Source organism: Berghia stephanieae, chromosome 7 (assembly GCF_034508935.2).
Source record: "Berghia stephanieae isolate SIO BIC M18660-M18661 chromosome 7, UCSD_Bste_1.3, whole genome shotgun sequence".
NCBI lineage: Eukaryota > Metazoa > Mollusca > Gastropoda > Nudibranchia > Aeolidiidae > Berghia > Berghia stephanieae.
Genome location: NC_088366.1, coordinates 51,558,501 through 51,578,500, shown reverse-complemented (window position 1 = coordinate 51,578,500; position 20,000 = coordinate 51,558,501). Strand labels below are relative to the sequence as shown.

The 20,000-nt window shown below is 37.5% G+C and overlaps 1 protein-coding gene across 5 annotated transcripts in view; it reads left to right on the top strand.

Annotated features, from left to right (window-relative positions):
* Positions 1–19,844, top strand: part of LOC144977446 (uncharacterized) — a 34,495-nt gene extending 14,651 nt beyond the window's left edge. For all 5 annotated transcript variants that reach the window (XM_078922674.1, XM_078922678.1, XM_078922679.1 and 2 more), the window contains 8 exons: positions 4,130–4,298; positions 5,764–5,867; positions 9,426–9,522; positions 9,941–10,090; positions 12,659–12,833; positions 14,133–14,181; positions 16,046–16,337; positions 18,221–19,844. In XM_078922674.1, coding sequence (XP_078778800.1) covers positions 4,130–4,298; positions 5,764–5,867; positions 9,426–9,522; positions 9,941–10,090; positions 12,659–12,833; positions 14,133–14,181; positions 16,046–16,337; positions 18,221–19,666 — 2,482 coding nt within the window. In that variant the 3' untranslated portion in view covers positions 19,667–19,844. The remainder of the gene's footprint in view (positions 1–4,129; positions 4,299–5,763; positions 5,868–9,425; positions 9,523–9,940; positions 10,091–12,658; positions 12,834–14,132; positions 14,182–16,045; positions 16,338–18,220) is intronic.
* Positions 19,845–20,000: the final 156 nt, after the last annotated feature.

The following is a 20,000-nucleotide window of genomic DNA, read 5'->3' as shown; positions in this document are numbered from 1 at the left end:
AACAATAACAAAGACCTGAGTGACGTCATCTTCGAACTATCTATAGATAGTATGCAGATGACGTCACTCAGGCCTTTGTTATTGTTTTTGCCATCCGCGTTTGTGAGTTGTTCTCACTGAACTGTATTAACCTGACTATAAACGTTCATGGTTACACAGAGTTTGTGTGTTGGTCCTTTATACTTCCGGATGGCAATGTTGTGAACTCCTTGGCCAAGCGCATTCTATCTATAGAAGAATGTTGAGGGTATCATGGACAGACAGGTGTACGAACCAGGAAGTGTTGGAGAAGGTGAGAAAGAGAAGAATACTGATCGATAACATCAGAAAGAGGCAGTTAAGGTTTCTGGGACATGTGTGGAGAAGAGATGGAATAGAAAAGCTGGTAACATCTGGGATGATCGAAAGAAAGAGAGCTATTAGAGAAAAACAAAGAATTACTTTTCTAAATAACCTAAGAGGGGCCAAATGTGACTTAAAAAGCAACACAGATTTTATGCGCACCGCAGAGGATCGTGATTCGTGGAGACAGCTGACCGGCAACGTGCTCAAGAGTACAAGCCATGATGGATGGATGGAAGAGCGAGAACAAAATGAACATATATGGAGATATATCTATCTTAGGGGCTTCTTCTGTAGCCATCGTTAAGTTATAGCCTGACACACTGAGACCCAAAAGGACTGGTCTTCTGACGTCATTATTTGGTTTTTGCACCGCCCAGCGAGTTGTCGTTAGTCGAGCTAATGGAAACAAGCGATCCCATTGGTTGAACTATTGAATACAACTCACGATTTGTTCTCTTTTGTGGCCAAAGACTGGTCTTTTGACGTCTATTTTTGGTCAGTGCCAGACTATAGATAGTATGCAGATGACGTCACTCAGGCCTTTGTTATTGTTTTTGCCATCCGCGTTTGTGAGTTGTTCTCACTAAACTGTATTAACCAGACTATAAAAGTTCATGGTTACACATAGTTTGTGTGTTGGTCCGTTATACTTCCGGATGGCAATGTTGTGAACTCCTTGGCCAAGCGCATTCTATCTATAGATAGTATGCACTTGGCTAAGAAGTTCATAACATTGCCATCCGGAAGTATAACGGACCAGCACATAAAACTGTGTGTGTTCATGAACGTTTATAGTCGGGTTAATACAGTTCAGTGAGCATTACTCATAAACGCGGATGGCAAAAAACAATAACAAAGACTTGAGTGACGTCATCTTCGAACTATCTATAGATAGTATGCAGATGACGTCACTCAGGCCTTTGTTATTGTTTTTGCCATCCGCGTTTGTGAGTTGTTCTCACTAAACTGTATTAACCAGACTATAAAAGTTCATGGTTTTACAGAGTTTGTGTGTTGGTCCGTTATACTTCCGGATGGCAATGTTGTGAACTCCTTGGCCAAGCGCATTCTATCTATAAGTTAACGATGGCGACGCTTCTTCCGTAAGTGGGTGTTCAATGTAAAGTAGGTAAACATGGTATTTGTGTATTGATGGTATCTGTTTGAATGAAATTATCACAATTTCTGCCCGTAATATCACTCATACAAGTACACACACACACACACACACACACACACACACACACACACATTTTGTAGTCTAAGAGAATTCAATAAGAAAAAAAAAAATTCCACCCGATTGAACAATATTGGTGCTTTTGAACTCAACCAAAAGTCTCACAAAATTTCCAGCCGGAAATAACGTACCATCACACAAAACTATGTGTAACCTTGAACGTTAAAAGTCTGTTTACTACCGTTTAGTGAAAATTACTCATAAAATTGGCTGGCTAAAAACAATAACAAAGACCTAAGTGACGTCAACTCCGTTCTATCTGTAGAATGCTGCGAAAACCCGTGCCAAATTTCAATTGTATTACATATATACATTATGAGTGCAAGCGTGTATGTTCGTGTATGGCTGTGTCTGTATTTGTAAATGTGTTGATGTTCATACCATGAGCCAAACTGAGCTTTGTTTACCTCACATGAATTGCCTTTAATTTGGACAATAAAGATTATTATTATTATTATTATTATTATTATTACTATTATTATTATTATTATTATTATTATTATTATCATTATTATTATTATTATTATTATTATCATTATTATTATTATTATTATTATTATTATTATTATTATTATTATTATTATTATATTATTATTATTATTATTATTATATTATTATTATTATTATTATTATTATTATTATTATTATTATTATTATTATTATTATTATTATTATTATTATTATTATTATTATTATTATTATTATTATTATTATTATTATATTATTATTATTATTATTATTTATTATTATTTATTATTATTATTATTATTATTATTATTATTATTATTATTATTATTATTATTATTATTATTATTATTATTATTATTATTATTATTATTATTATTATTATTATTTATTATTATTATTATATATTATTATTATTATTATTATTATTTTATTATTATTATTATTATTATTATTATTATTATTATTTATTATTATTATTATTATTATTATTATTATTATTATTTTATTATGAGCGAGCGGATGTTTACCTACTTGACACGACCTGACATAGATACACAACTTCTGCTATTAAAACCCCATTGCCACTTCTAAAGTTTCTCGTCTGTATACTCTATATATTTTGCTGTCTCCGGTCTTAATTGGATTCAATAGTCTGATGTCACATCGCCCAGCAACGGCGGCCATCGTGGTTCTAAACATAGAAAATCTGTACTTTTTATTCTTTATACTCGCAAGAACTTTTCATTTGTCTTGTGATCAGAATGTGCAAAAATCAATACATGATTAGATTTATAATGTTTTTTCTCCTCTGGGCATACATTTATGCTCGTTGGAGAAGTATTTCATAATGGCATACGGCATTGTTCCGATAGTTTAGAACCAGTTGCTAAGTTACTATGCGCCATTACGAGGGAAGTGACGTCACGAATGTTGAAGGCTATTGTATTACATATAAAAACACTATGAGTGAGAGGATGTTTACCGACTTGACACGACCTGACCTTTGCTATTAAAACCCTATTGCCACATCAGAAGTTTGTCGTCTCTATCTCATCTAGTCAGCTGATCCTGCGTAGGACGTTGTTTCCCGAACTTTCTTGCGAAACAGATTACGGTTTTCCGCCAGTCTACTTGCTTGAGTTGTTGTCATTCCCAGCCATTCACATATATCTTGTTCCCAGCTTCTTCTTGGTCTACCTCTTCCTCTCTTGCCGTCTACACTTGTCTGCAGAATGTGCTTTTCTAATGATTCGTGGTGAGTCGTATGGCCAAAATAGTCCAGTTTCAATTTCTTTACAGTTTGAAGAAGAATTGGTGATTTTATTTCGATCCTTCTCAGGACTTCTTTGTTTGTTTGTTTTTCAGTCCATGATATTCTGAGTATTTTTCTCTAGCATGCCATTTCAAAAGCTGTGATCTTTGTGCTCTCTGCTTTGCTGATAGTCCACGCTTCGCATCCATATGTTGCAGTTGGGAAAACAACACTTTTGAGGATTTTTATTTTTCTCGTCTCTATACTCTATATATTTTGCTGTCTCCGGTCTTAATAGTCTGTCTTTGGATGACTTGCATATTTTTGTTCCTATTAACCAGTTAACTGCCGTACTCTGGAAAAACACGTATTTAAAAATTTGGCCAGAAAACTCGTCCTTCAAATATCAATTGAATAAAAAGACCCTCATCCTATCAAAAACTCAGAAAACCTGGAACTTTACGAGGCTTTCCTTAAAAAAAAACTTAAATAATACTACTTTTTAAAGAATCCAATTTTTAGTGAAATTTAACGATCTATATTCTGATGTCACACATTATTATAATAGATAGATATATAGATAAATAGATAGATAGATAGATAGATAAATAGTTAGATAGATAGATAGATAAATAGATAGATAGATACATAGACAGATAGGTAGATAGATAGATAGATAGATAGATAGATAGATAGATAGATAGATAGATAGATAGATAGGTAGATATATAGACAGGTAGACATATAGATATATAGACAGATAGATAGATAGATAGTTAGATAGATAGATTCTGTTTATAAATTCTGTTTATCCATGTGTTCTCCAGGACTAACGTGAACAACGTGACCAGCGGGATCAAGAAGCCACCCAGAAACGTCCCACGTGTGGTGAAGACCATCATCCCATTGGTCCTAGTTCTGTACTTGATGGTTGTGTTGTCCTATTTCACAGCCATGTCCAGAGAGGAACTGTTGGGTTCTCAAGCCATTGGGGTGGTGAGTGATCTGTCTGTCTGTCTATCTATCTATCTATCTATCTATCTATCTATCTATCTATTTATCTATCCATCTATCTGTCTATATATCTATCTGTCTATCTGTCTATATATATCTATCTGTCTATCTATCCATCAATCAATCTATCTATCTATCTATCTATCTATCTATCTATCTATCTATCTATCTATCTATCTATCTATCTATCTATCTATCTATCTATCTATCTATCTATCTATCTATCTATCTATCTATCTATCTATCTATCTATCTATCTATCTATCTATCTATCTATCTATCTATCTATCTATCTATCTATCTATCTATCTATCTATCTATCTATCTATCTATCTATCTGTCTACATCCCATTGGTCCTCGTTCTGTACTTGATAGTTGTATTGTCCTATTTCACTGCCATGTCCAGAGAGGAACTGTTGGGTTCTCAAGCCATTGGGGTGGTGAGTGGTCTGTCTATCTGTCTATCTATCTATCTATCTATCTATCTATCTATCTATCTATCTATCTATCTATCTATCTATCTATCTATCTATCTATCTATCTATCTATCTATCTATCTATCTATCTATCTGTCTGTCTGTCTGTCTATCTATCTATCTATCTATCTATCTATCTATCTATCTATCTATCTATCTATCTATCTATATATCTATCTTCTATCTATCTATATATCTATCTATCTATCTATCTATCTATCTATCTATCTATCTATCTATCTATCTATCTATCTATCTATCTATCTATCTATCTATCCATCTATATGTCAGGTTAATTGTCTATCTATTTATCTATCCATCTATTTCTATGCCTATCTATCTATCCGTACCTCTATGCACCCCCCCCCCATCACCACTTATAAAACTGAAAAATAAACAAACAAAACTATTTCTAAATTTCTGAATTTAATCACATCTCAATTTTATGCTGTTTTCTAATAAACTTTTCAATACACGAATATGAACTAATGTTCCATTCACAGTTACACAAAGTTATAAATCACATCTGAATTAAACTCAAGCAGGGGCACCACCTCGTATAATTTATTCATATTTTCAAATTGATTCAATAGTCTGATTTCACGACGCCCAGCATCGGCGGCCATCGTGGTCCTAAACAAAGAAAATCGGTACTTTTTATTCTTCATGCTGGCTAGAACTTTTCATATGTCTTGTTATCAAAATGTGTAAAAGTCAAAATATGATCAGATTTATAATGTTTTTTTCCCCCCTCTGGATACGCTTTTATGCTCGTCGGAGAAATATTGTTCCGATGGTTTAGAGCCAGTTACTAAGTTACCATGCGTCATTACGAGGGAAGTGACATTACGACTGTTGAAGCGTATTGAAGACCGGTGTATTCAAGGGATATTACCATGCTACAACTTAATACCAATTATGTTTTTATAGGTTATCTCCCTTTAATGCATTTAAAATATTTTTCTTCCAGACTTGGGCAGAGAGAGTTTTGGGCCCTGCTAAGCCCATTATATCTATAGGAGTTTGTCTCACAGCTTTGGGGAGTGTAAATGCCACGTTTCTGTCGGCTGGAAGGTAAGGAAATGAAATGTATTACTTCCATTATGGTCGAAAACGGTAGGGGCTGCTGAAGCCGGTGGTCGTAAATACTAACGAAAGAGTGAAAATGGAAAGAAAGGCTTCGTATGGGAACAAAACAGACAATGGAAGTTTCGGGTACAAACCCTTCGTCAGCACAACAGTACACAAATAAAAGGGGAAAACAAATAAAATATAATGAAAAATAACTTGTATCCTGCAACCACCATTGGGTACAGACGATACAAGTTATTTTTCATTATATTTTATTTGTTTTCCACGTTTATTTGTGTACTGTTGTGATGTTTGCTCTCTTTGGACAATAATAGTAATAATAATAAGCATATTTATATTGCGCCTTTCGTCGAAACCTCAAAGCGCTTTTAAAAAAATAATTCAAATACAATATTCAACCAAAGTATCAAAATAACACGGCAACCGTGAAAAAACTTAACTCTGAAAAAATGCCACACACAAGAGTTGCCGCAGTAACACCAAATGAAGTGTCAAGCCAGCTCGTGCAAAATGGAAAACCAACCCACAAAAAACGTGGATGTAAAAAAGCAATAAAACAAGAGGCGAACACCATCGCAAGAGATAGTGAAGACCAGATGGATCCATTCGCGATTGGAGAGCTTGAGTCTGCGATTAAACAACCAAAAGCAGGAAAAGCAGCTGGGCTTGATGACATAGCCACAGAAATAATCCAACATTTTGGGACAGAAACTAGACTGTGGATACTGGCTCTCTTCAATAAATGCGCAGAATCCTGCACCATCCCAAAATTATGGAGACAAGCAAGAGTGGTTGCCCTGTTGAAACCAGGAAAGGATCCAAACAACAGAAAAAGCTACCGTCCCATATCCCTCCTATGTATTCTATACAAGTTGTATGAACGCATGATACTGGCTCGCATCACCCCGGATGTGGAAAATAAATTATCACCTGACCAAGCAGGATTCCGACCAGGAAGATCCTGTTGCGACCATTTTCTTAACCTTACCCAATACATAGAAGATGGGTTCGAACAGAAACAGGTTACTGGGGCAGTGTTTGTAGATCTAACTGCGGCGTACGACACAATAAACCACAGGAATCTCCTACTCAAGCTTGCTAAAGTCACCAAAAACAACAGAGTTGTAAAAATGATCGAGTCCCTCCTCGCTAACAGACGATTCTTTGTAGAAATAGATGGAAAGAAAAGTAGATGGCGATCTAAAAAAAATGGACTACCTCAAGGATCTGTACTAGCTCCAACATTATTTAATATATATACAAATGACCAACCAAAATTTGAAAATGTTAGGAGGTTCATATACGCCGATGACCTGCGCCTTGCCACACAATCAAGAAATTTCAAAGAAATTGAAGACAAATTGTCAGCTGCCCTGAACACGCTTACGACCTACTATGAGGAAAACTCATTAAATGCCAACCCGAGCAAAACACAGGTTTGCGCATTCCACCTGAATAACCACCAGGCAAACAGGAAATTAATTGTAACATGGAATGGTGCAGCACTTGAAAACAACGACTTCCCTGTCTACCTTGGAGTTACCTTGGACCGCACACTACCGTTGGCTCAACATGCAAAGAAGATTAAGTGGAAGGTGGCCACCAGGAACAGCCTGCTTGGGGAACTTGCAAACACAAGATGGGGAACAGACCCGAAAACCCTAAGGACAACGGCCCTGGCACTTTGTTACTCCTCGGCCGAGTGTTGCTCACCAGTCTGGGCTAGGTCAAGCCACGCCAATAAGATAGACCCTGAACTAAACGATGCTTGTCGCATTATTACTGGGACACTGAGACCTACCCCCATACCAGCCATCTATAGACTAGCGGGGAGAGCACCACCACACATCCGCAGAGACGCACAGACCAAAGTCCAGAAATAAAAACAAGAAAGTGACATCAGACATCCTCTTTATGAGCATAACATCGCGCCAAAGAGACTAAAATCTAGGAAAAGCTTCCTGACAACTGAAGGCATCCACCCAGACCATGCAGCCATATACAGAGTGCATTCATGGAAAGAATGGGACTGCTGCCCAAATGATGCCATTCAGGAACCGAAAGAAGAACTGCCAAGCGGAGTAAATCTCCCCAGGAAAGATTGGTTGACACTGAACCGGGCAAGGTCTAAAGTGGGGAAGACCAAAACAACCTTACAAAAATGGGGACTTTCTTCAGACTGCCGATGTCAATGTGGACACGCGGCTCAAAACATGGACCACATCCTTCACGAGTGCGAACTTGGACCACATATCAGTGATATGGACCTGAGAGGCTGCACCCCTGAAGCCATCCAATGGATCCACCACTGGCGCGACACGATATGATGATGATGATCAAAACAATTAAGAGCATAAATGGGCATTAATGCATCATCAATATAAATGTCACATAAAATACATTTAAAATTCAATTAAGTAATGATTTTCTGAAAAGATATGTTCTCAGGGCTTTTTTGAAAATGTCTATTGAGCTCCAAAATCTCACAGATTGAGGGAGATCATTCCAAATCGTGGGTCCGAATTTCATAAGAGACCTATCACCAAAATACTTAAGTTTAGTTTTAGGAGATGCTAACAATTTTGAATCGTGGGATCTAAGATTTCTCAGTATATTGGAGTAAGTGTTGAATGCAGAGAGGGACAGAAGACTCAAATACACCAAAGCAGATAAGGGCTATTTTATATTCAATTCTAGCCCGGACTGGCAGCCAGTGGAGGATTCGAAGCATGTCCTTTGTATCATCGTAATGAGATTTTCCCAGCACTAACCTTATGGTAATGGTGATGGTGGTGGTGTAATGATGGTGGTGGTGGTGATGATGGTGGTAATGTGTAATTCCTGTTGCCATCAAACGTTTATTTGGTAGATCATCTATACTCCTTCGCGGAATGCTTTGGCGATGGCATTTAACGATGCTGCGCGGAAGGTTGTAACTTTTTAAAATCCCTCTCCTTACCACCTATAGGAAAATCGCCACATTCGATACCACGCAACCAGCAATGTTGTCTTTCTAATTTCTGTTGTACATCACAAAATTTAAAGAATTAAAAAAAATTATAGCTTTACAAACTTGACATTGAGCTGTTGAGATCATTTACTGAAAATATTATGTATTAAATGTGACCCATCGTCTCAAAACTGTATTATGTCGGAACGAACCAGATGCTTAAAAGCCGAATTAAATGTTAAACTGAACAAAAATATAAATTGTTGGCATTGGCAGCCTAAAATATGGTTGTCATTCTCCTCAATAAAACATACAAACTCAACCCAAGTCTGATATTTCTGACTATAAATTCAATTTTCATCTTAACCATACCGACTTAATCCCGTTTTGAGGCGAAGGGTCACAAATGTCCTCGTTGCTTTTCTGTTCCAGTAAGGAAATCAATTTTTGTATTGGGTGGATGTGAAGTTTTGAAGAAAAGCTCTGAAAATTGCTGATAAGGAGAGTTAATGTCTCAATTTTTTTTTCTCAGATTTTACCTCTTGTGGCGAGTAGAATGCCAAACTGAATCCTTGTTATTTATTCCTCAGATTGTCCAGTGTGGCGGCCAAAAACGGTCAAATGCCAGATGTTGCTTCTTGGGTACACGTTAGAAGTAAAACTCCTCTTATCAACGTTTGTTTAAAGGTGGGTTGGGTTGGATGGAAATTGATGGTGGTGTAGGGTCTGGTGGTGGTGGCGGTATGGTGGTGGTGATGGTGATGGTGGTGATGGTCGTGATGGTGATGGAGGTGGTGGTGGTGGTGGTGGTGGTAATGGTGATGGTTGGTGGTAGTGGTAGTGATAGTGGTGGTGATGGGGGTGGTGATGGTGTTGATGGTGGTGGTGATGGGGGTGGTGTTGGTTTTCATTGTGGCTTCATGGGTCTATATGAGAAGTAAAAAACCTCACCCACGTTTATATGAAGCTGGGTTGGATGGAAGCTAATGATTATGTTGATGGTGGTGTAAGCGGGTATGGTGATAATGGTGGTGGTGATGGTAATGATGATGGTGGTGATAATAGGTAAGATTTTTTACTTAAACCATTCTACCAATTGTTTCAGGCCATAATCGCTACTATCATCCTGAGTCTGGGCACAGGCCAAGAGTGTATCAAGTTTTATATCTTCTGTGCCTGGCTGTTCCACGGGCTGTCCATCGTTGCCTTGCTGGTGTTGAGGTATAAAAATAAACACAAGAAAAGACCTTATAAGGTAATGGGTTCTTTTCACTGTCGTGTTAGTGATAATGATGGTGGTGGTAGGTGTAATGATGATATTGGTGGTGGTGGTGGTGGTGGTATTGATGATGATGATGATGATGATGATGATGATGATGATGATAATTATGATGGTGATGATGATGATGATTATTATTATTATGATGATGATGATGATGATGATGATGATGAAGATGATGATGATGATGATGATGATGATGATGATGATGATGATGATGATGATGATGATGATATGATGATAATAATGCTGATAATGTTGATCATAATGATAATGATAATAATGATGATGATTACATGATCACGAAAATATATTGTATTAAGTTAATGTGTCGTATCTATTTCTATCAATATTTGCATCCAAAGACCGTACCTTTGTACCTTTGTGTTTTTTTATATCACTTAAGTGATCACGTGTAACAATCCCAACATTGAATCAAACATACAGATACCTCTTCTCTGACTCTGAATCTGAATCTTCCTATAATGAAGATTTTGACATGACCAATAACATTAAGGTGAAAATTTATCAGTGACCTAGAAGCTCTGTAAATAACTCTAAAGCGGGTGCAGATGTAACTTCCTGAGGTAAATTGTTTCAATCTGAGATGGTTCTGGGGTAAAATGAGAATTTTCTGAGGTCTTTGGTGGATGTCAGTCAGGATGATGAAACTGTTCAAGTCCTGGATGTTCGTGTCGGTGTTTGGAGGTCAGGATTTGAAATCGCCACCAGGATGTTCTTTATCTTATAGATAGTATGCGGTTGGCTAAGAAGCTCACAACATTGCCATCCGGAAGTATAACGGACTAACACACAAAACATTGTTTAATCATGAACTTTTATAGTCGGGGTATTACAGTTTAGTGAGAATCACTCACAAACGCGGATGGCAAAATACAATACCAAAGGCTTGAGTGGCGTCATCTTCGTTCTATCTATACATCATGGTCATGCTTGCTATTTTCCTCCTAGTTTGGAGTGAGTTCCATTCAAGTTGATCAATCATTCTGCTGACACACGATGTAAATATTAAGCTAAAGGTGCCTGAATGAGTGAATAAGATGGTGAGAAAAATAATAAAGTGGGTAAATAAGACTCATATTAAAATGGGACAAGACAAAGCAAACAACGTTTCGGCCCTTGACTTTTGTCAGGAGACAAATAACAAGACACAAATATATAAGGTTACAAAAAAATCACATTTTGTCAAATATGGAAACAATACATGGAGACAGCGGATACTTCCATATTTGACAAAAAATGTGATTTTTTTGTAACCTTATAATTTTGTGTCTTGATAATTGTCTCCTGACGAAGGCCAAGGGCCGAAACGTTGTTTGTTTTGTGTTGGCCCCTTTTAATGGGAGTCATATTTACTCACTTAATTTTTTTCTTCTCTCCATCTTATTGACTTATTTATGCGCTTCTAGCTTAAGATTTACATCAAGTGTGAGCAGCATGCTTGACTGATCAACTTGAATGGAACTCACTCCAAAGTCGGAGGAAAGCAGCACGCCTGACCATGATGTATAGATAGTATGCGCTTGGCTAAGCAGCTCACAACATTGCCATCCGGAAGTATAACGGACCAACACACAAAACCATGTGTAACCTTGAACTTTTATAGTCTGGTTAATACAGTTTAGTGAGAATCACTCACAAACGCGGATGGCAAAATACAATAACAAATGCTTGAGTGACGTCATCTCCGTTCTATCTTTTAGATAAAGACCAACCTGGTGGTTATTTCAAATCCTGACGTTGTTAGTTTTGAGTTGTTCTCTTTTATATGAGTCACATTTACTCTCTTCATTTTTTTTTCTCTCTCTCCATATTGATGTAAATCTTCCTTAGTGCGTCTGTGTGCTCTAGTGGTATGGCACACGCTTTCGGATCGGAAGGTACTGGGTTCGAGCCTTGCCCAGCGCATATGTGAGCCCCTGTAAAAGTCTCTATACTCACATTCTCTCACCATTCTCAGGTGTAAAATGAGTACATGGCAGTTAACAGCGTTTTCTCTGTCCGAAAAAAAATTGTATTGTAGCCTAACAGGAGTCATGTCTCGTCCTAAGTGTGAAGTGTTGTTTTTGGCCAGGGAGCCCTTGTAAAGCGCTTTGAGCACGTTAAGGTGATACTTACCTTACTGACCGGAGTTCCGTATCCATACAGAGGTTGACTGTCATGGAACGCCATTCTTCACACTCAAGGGCCATTACCGAGCAGTCGATTATCTTTTTGCCAGCTGTTGCCTCCACATTTCCTATCAGGGACTTCCTTGGTTTTACCTGTGCCTTTCTGCCGGTTACTTTTCCTTCTAGCACTAATTGTTGGATGGTGTGTTATGTCTCCTAATGTGCCCATACTAAGTTAGTTTTCTCATTTTAACTTCTGCCAACAGTTTTCTGGACCTTTGACCTGCATCAGAATCAGAATGTTTGATTTCTTTCTGGTACTCTCAGAATTCTCAGCAGTTAAGGTGATATTGCGCTATATAAAAGCTCAATTTGTTTTCCTCTGATCTCCATTTGACTGTGTCATCAACAGGTTGATTTATGGATCCCAGTGGCGGTGCTCATCGTCATCGTATACCTCCTCCTGGCCCCGTTCTTCCAGAAACCGGAACCAGTATTCATCGTAGCTCTGGTCCTCATCCTCCTCTCCCTCACCATGTACTACCCGGTCACGTGGCTCAAGGAGAAAAAGATCGTCACGGTACCAGGTAAAAAAAAAACAACAAAACCAAATAGGATTCAATAATCTGACGTCACGTCCGCCCAGCAACGAGCTGCTTGGTTCTAAACAAAGAAAATCGGTACTTTTTATTCTTCATGCTGGCTAGAACTTATTCACATGTCATGTGATCCGAATGTATAAAAGTCAAAACACGAGCAGATTTATAATGATTTTCTCCTCTGGATACACTTTTATGCTCGACAGGAAGTATTTCATAATGGCGTCCGCCATTGCTCCGATAGTTTAGAACCAGTTACTAAGTTACTATGCGTAATTACGAGGGAGGTGACGTCATGACTGTTGAAGCCTATTAAATGCGAGAGAATTCTAACAAGTTATCTCCCCTACTCAGGAAAAACTCGTATTTTGAAAAAAAAAAAAGAATATACTAAGCTGCTAGAAGCTGTGGACTGTGACAAGTAATAAACAAAAATGAATAGAATAGCTTCAAAAAAGGAAGAAAATATCAAACACGGAACGTTATTTCGGGCTCAAATCCCTTCTTCAGTTGACAAAAACAAAAGAAAACCGAATGAAATAAACCCCCCAAAAAACAGATTGTCGTCAGAGAATTATTCGGCAAAGAAATAACTTTATTGAAACTGTTATGTTTATTTTTTAAATTGTATTTTAAAATTTGGCCAGAGAATGTGTACAGATTGTTATGTCGATCTATTTCAATAAACTTGCACAGTGGCATGGAGATTAAAGGTTAGTACACCCCATTCACACACACCAGTATAATTTTGGTTCCATCTTTGGGGGCTTTCGTAAAGAGGACGGTACAGATATTTATAGAAAAGCTCCAGTGTATGAGAAAAGGGCCTAGGTAGGGCCACTTTTGACGACTAGTCAGCAGAGATGACATTGCTCTAGGCAGAGTTTTGGTGCCCCTCCAAAAGAACAAAAATCAACAAAAAAAAAACAAAAAAAAAAAAAAAAACACCCAAAAAAACAAGAAACAAAAAAAAAAAAAAAAAAGAAAAAAAAAACCCAACAAAAAACAAAAAACTAAAACAAAACAACAACAACAAAAAAGTAACCTTATAGTGTCAACAACAACAAACAAACAAAAAACATTAAAACAAAACAAAACCGCTTAACGCGCCTTTGTTTATTTGTCTTATAATAGTCTGAGGTTGGGGAATTCCCGTTCAGATTTCCTTTTTATAATGGACCCATCCAATAAACTTGACTTATTTGACTTAATGTCGATGGCCTCCTAATCTTATACCTTTTTTTCTCTCTCTCTCTCTCCCCACCCCCCTCTCTCTCTCTCTGTCAGACAAATTGACCATCTGGCTACAGCTATTCCTGAGAGTAGCACCAAAGAGGTGAGTTGATGACAATGATAATGCATCAGATGTCGTCAATGTTAGCGTTGACTGTAGTACTTACAAGCATTTGAGTGAAATTTATGTCGTGTTTGATAAGTCAAGAGATACAGATAGAATATATAATATATATATATATATATAATATATATATATATTATATATATATATATATATATATATTGAGTGATAGAGATAGATAGATAGACAATTGAAAGAAAGGAATATGAATAGATAGACAGAAAAAAGAAAGAACGAAAGAAAGAAAGAAAGAGAGAGAGAGAGAGAGAGAGAGAGAGAGAGAGAGAGAGAGAGAATGTGTATGAGACAGATAGAGGAATAATCTGATACACAGAAAATGAGAGAAAAAAGAGAGAGAAAGAGCGAGAAAGAGAGAGAGAGGGGACTAAGAGAGAGAGAGAGAAAGAGAGAGAGAGAGAGAGAGAGAGAGAGAGAGAGAGAGAGAGAGAGAGAGAGAGAGAGAGAGAGAGAGAGAGAGATGGCTGGACACATAGATTGACCAAAACAAAGAAAAGTGTATGAAAATGTGTGTACGAGAGGTCGTCTTTAAGTACAAGCTTGCTTGAAATCCCAATTCAACGTTCAACAAACACATTGATAGCAAGTTCAAGTTCAAACGTTCGTCTTTAGGCATTTCCCAAAATAACTCACACATTATCATAGAATTTCCTATTGGATTCAATAGTCTGATGTCACCTCGCCAAGCAACGGCGGCCATCGTGGTTCTAAACAAAGAAAATCGATACTTTTTATTCTTCATGCCAGCTAGAACTTTTCATATGTCATGTGATCAGAATGTGTAAAAGTCAAAACATGATCAGATTTATAATATTTTTTTTCCTCTGGGTACGCTTTTATGCTCGTCGGAGAAACATTTCATAAGGGCGTCCGCCATTGTTCCGATGGTTTAGAGCCAATTACTAAGTTACCATGCGTCATTACGAGGGAAGTGACGTTACGATTGTTGAAGAGTATTAACAAACTAGATAAGGAAACATTAATGATAAATCAAAGCAAACAAGCAAATGTAATAGTAAAATACTTTTTTAGAAAAAAAAAAAGATATACTAGGTGTCCATAAAATCTGTCCCTGATTTCAAAGACTTATAAATCTAAATCAGTTATATTATTTGGTTTTCACTATCATGGATCACCTGCCTTGTCGTTGGTGGGAGTCCTTGGGACATATCGGGAGGGGGGGGGGGCAAAGGAGTAATTCCAGTTGACCGTCACTAGACTATCACGCATGTCCGGCCTATAAGCCGGCGCCTTGAACGGCCCGACATGATATGTGACGAAAGGAGACCCAACCCGGTGCCCGAATGGCCTCGGCCATCCCGGGCTCCACTTTACTACAGCATATCATCTTTAAAAAAAAGCTTTTTTTTCTGTAAAGATGGTATGAAACAGGGAAAGACTTTATGGACACCCTGCATTACGATGATGTATTAATTAAACTGATTCCACTTCTCTCCCTAAATAGTAACGCGTAGTGATATCATGTTTACAATTATAATTTGTGACGTCAGATTATCAAGCGTAAATTTCACTAAAAATCTGATTCTTTAAAAAGAAGTATTATCTACATGTTTTTGAAAATGCCTTTTATTCAAAGATGACGAAATAGGAATAGATTGAGGGCTAGAATAAAACTTTTCTTACACTCTTGCGTTTTGGAATTCAAACTTTGTTCCCAACGCGCATTCGCAAGCTCGTGCAGCGGTTGGGAACACGTCAGGAATTCCAAAAAGCAAGAGTGTAAGAATCGTTTATTATACTATTCAGAAATACCATATTGTCAAAACTTGGCAAATCTAACTTTACTCGTTGGATTCTTTTCAAGGGACCTGCGCAGAGAGAGACGTTCGATGCTGCGCCGAATGAGTATTCTGGCACGGGACAGCATCTTCATCGCACCACCTGTCCAATCTCCAGACATGATGAGAAGATTCTCAAGGCGCATGTCCAGAGTGTCACGGTTGGGCGGCGGAAGCCCCGCCCTCATCCGTCGCCTTGGAGACCAGCCTCAAACCGAACTGCGCAGACGAAGCGTCAACAGAGGTATGTCTCTTGCAGAGGCGGATATGAAAAGAGGAAGGTCGAATTCGATGTGGGCCTTGTATTCTGGCAACAAGGTATGGATGAAATATTCAGCCATAATTCTTCTTCTTCTTCTTCTTCTTCTTCTTCTTCTTCTTCTTCTTCTTCTTCTTCTTCTTCTTCTTCTTCTTCTTCTTCTTCTTCTTCTTCTTCTTCTTCTTTCAGCTTATCCCGCATTTTGCAGGATTGCCATAATAAATGCTACATATCCATGCATCTCGGTTCATAGCATCATCTTTCTCCAGGCCCAGTTCTTTTATATCATCTTTTACCCTACCCAACCATCTAGTCTTTACCATTAATGGTAATGTAATGGTATCATGCCTGATCGGTAATCAGAAGGTCTGAGGTTCGAACCTCAGCGGACGAAGACTGATTTTTTAGGATGTTATTTTTTTCCTTGTATTTTTCTTTCTTGCTTTGTCTGGCACTGTTTCATAACACTTGTTCAGTTTTTTTTATCGTATTCCTACCAATACCGATTGATTTAAAGGACCCTCATCTTGGCAAAAACTCTCAAAACTGGGACTTGATAAAAGTAGGAGGGTCATTTAATTCGACTGATATTTGAAGGACGAGTTTTCTGGTCAAATTTTCAATACGTGTTTTTCCAGAGTACGACTGTTAGGTGGTTAAACTGACCTTTAACCTTTTATTCGGCTATGTGGCCTTGCGGTATGACACTCTCTTTCTGACAGGAAGGTCCAGGGTTTGAGTTCAGCTACCGAGCGGCGAATTGTTGAATCGTTAGCAAATGCTCTTTACTGGCATTCTCTTACCGTAGTTTGGTATACAATGAATACTCGCACGGTAACAGCGTGTTGTCTGTAGCAAAACACATTATAATGTCACCTAACAGGCGTCATGTCTCGCCCTGCATGGTAAGTGGTGCTGTTAGCTAGGGACACTTTGTAAAGCTGTTTGAGCACATTTAGTGGATCTTGCTCTAAAGAGATAAGAAAGCGCCTGGTGCCTGTTTAGACGGGGTAAAGCGCTATAATAAGTGTCATTTCTTCTCCTTCTAATTATTATTATTATTGTTAATAATAATATTATTATTATTATTTTTATTATTATTATCATTATAATTATTATCATCATCATCCTCATCATCATCATCATTATTATTATTATTATTATTATTATTATTATTATTATTATTATTATTATTATTAATTATTATTATTATTATTATCATTATTATTGTTATTATTATTGTTATTTATTATTATTATTATTATATTATTATTATTATTATTATTATTATTATTATTATTATTATTATTATTATTATTATTATTATTATTATTATTATTATTATTATTATTATTATTATTATTATTATTATTATTATTATTATTATTATTATTATTATTATTATTATTATTATTATTATTATTATTATTATTATTATTATTATTATTTATTATTATTATTATTATTGTCTGACGAGTTATGTGTCATCTTTATATATCAATATTTGATCAACCGAAATTTTTTAGTAAAGATTTCTGGTCTGGATAAAAATCAATAAGGACTTTTTTGCCAAGTTGTATCCCAGTTAGCTGTCAAATATCATCACTATAGTTGTCTTTGTTGTTAGCCAAAAAACTAGATTTCTTGTTAATATCAAAGTAAGAAATTAAGGAGCAGGCACCGGTGTAATTTAAAGAACTGAACAATTGGGCTTGATCCCCAGTCCAGGTGGATTGATTTTTTTTTTTGGAATGGCTTGTTTCTTGTATTTTTCTTTCTTGCTTTGTCTGGCCCTTTTCATACACCCTTTTTCAGATTGTTTTACTTGTTAAGTGTTTTGCTATTTTAAAAAAAATCGTTGTCCACATTTTTGTTAAAATAACTTTAAAAAAACATTGTTGCTTTATATTCTCAAAAGACATCAATTTATTTTTGTTTTCAGCCATCACCAGCAATCATACGAAAAAAACCAACACGAGGGAGTCACTCATTCAACCAAGCGGATGTCAAGGCCATGACCTCTTCACCTTCAATGAACTCCGTGAACTCCGTGAACTCCATGCCTTCTGTTCCCTCTCTTCAATCCCTGCCAATACTCAAAAACAGATTCAACACGACTCCTACAGCTACACAAGACAGTGAACCCGGGGCTTTAGCCCCGCCTTCCTCTTTGTCACTCCAAATCCCGTCACACCAATGCCTACGCCCCGCGCCCAGTCCCATACCAGAGGAGAGTAGTGGAGCCGAGAACATTCCAAGTTTCTTCAAAAGAGCAGGGAGATTCTCCTCCTCCTGCTCTTCTTCCTCCTCTTGCAACTCCCGTTCCGGATCTGGCCGGAAGAGCAGCAGAGTTGACGCAAATGGACTTCAAGTAGTCGCAGACTTCGAGAGTGACGGTGGAGGCGAATACGAAGTACTCGCCCATCCCAATGACGCAAGACGCTTTTCTATAGACCCGTCTATGTTACTGGATGGGCAAGGAATTCATGATGACAGCGATGATCAGACATCGTACTCGGATTCAGACTCGAGTAAATCGAGTACCGATACGAGTCTACGTCACACGATATTTACATCTCTTTTCGGGCCATCCTCCGGTAAATACTCGGGTACGTCAAGCAGTTCCGACGATTCTTCTTCGGAATACGACGGTTCTCATGACGATGAGGATTACATACCAAACTTCAAAGACTTTTCTCATTTGCCGATGTTTTACTACAGTGACAATGAACTTGAATCTGAATTTGAAGATATGGAAGACACTCACGACGGCGGAAATTGTCAAAATGAAAACACAACTCCTGAGGCTGCTAACGTTTCTTCACCTCATCCCAATATCCTCCCTGCATCTGCTAGCATCAATATTCCCCCTGCATCTGCTAGCATTAATATCCCCCCTGAAGCTACTAGCATCAATATCCCCCTTGAAGCTGCTAGCATCAACATACCTCCTGCTGCTTCCGATGAATTCGATGATGGTGGTTATGTCAATTTGGGATTTGAAGACAGTCTTGACCAAGACATGAACCAGGCTACTACTACTACTACTACTACTACTACTACTACTCCTACAACTACTACTGCTACCATTACTGACGCTGCTGCTGCTCCTCCAACTAGACCACATAGAAAAAATCGGAAGCGACAAAAGAAGCCACCAAGACCATCACCACCTCCCAGGCCACAACAAAAACATCAGCATTACTATCAGAAACGTCATCAACAGCAACACCAGCATCACCACCATCACGACCAACAACAACAACAACAACAACAACAACAACAACAACAACAACAACAACAACAACAACAGAAATCACCATCTAGACACGCCTCATCAGACAAACTACAGGACATTGAGTTTTCCATGGACACCACGGATGTTTGACGCCTTGAACATCAGACCTAAATGTGACTCCACCCCCCCCCCCCCCCCCCTTCCCCCGTCTCAAAATGGCAGTGTGTATTTTGGGACTACATTCTTATGTAAGATGAACTTATAATTAAAAAAAGATTTAATTCTGTGTTTTTGTGTGGAATAAAGATTGTTTCATTAAGTACATAAACCCAAACTTTCATATTTTCAGACATTTTAGATTTAGATTAATATTTTTTGGTATCCGCTTTACTGACGGGATGTTTTAACACAAATTAGACGTAATGCTGTCGCATCGCATATTGAGGCAGAGAAACGTTTGTTTATTCTATACCAAAAAAAAAAG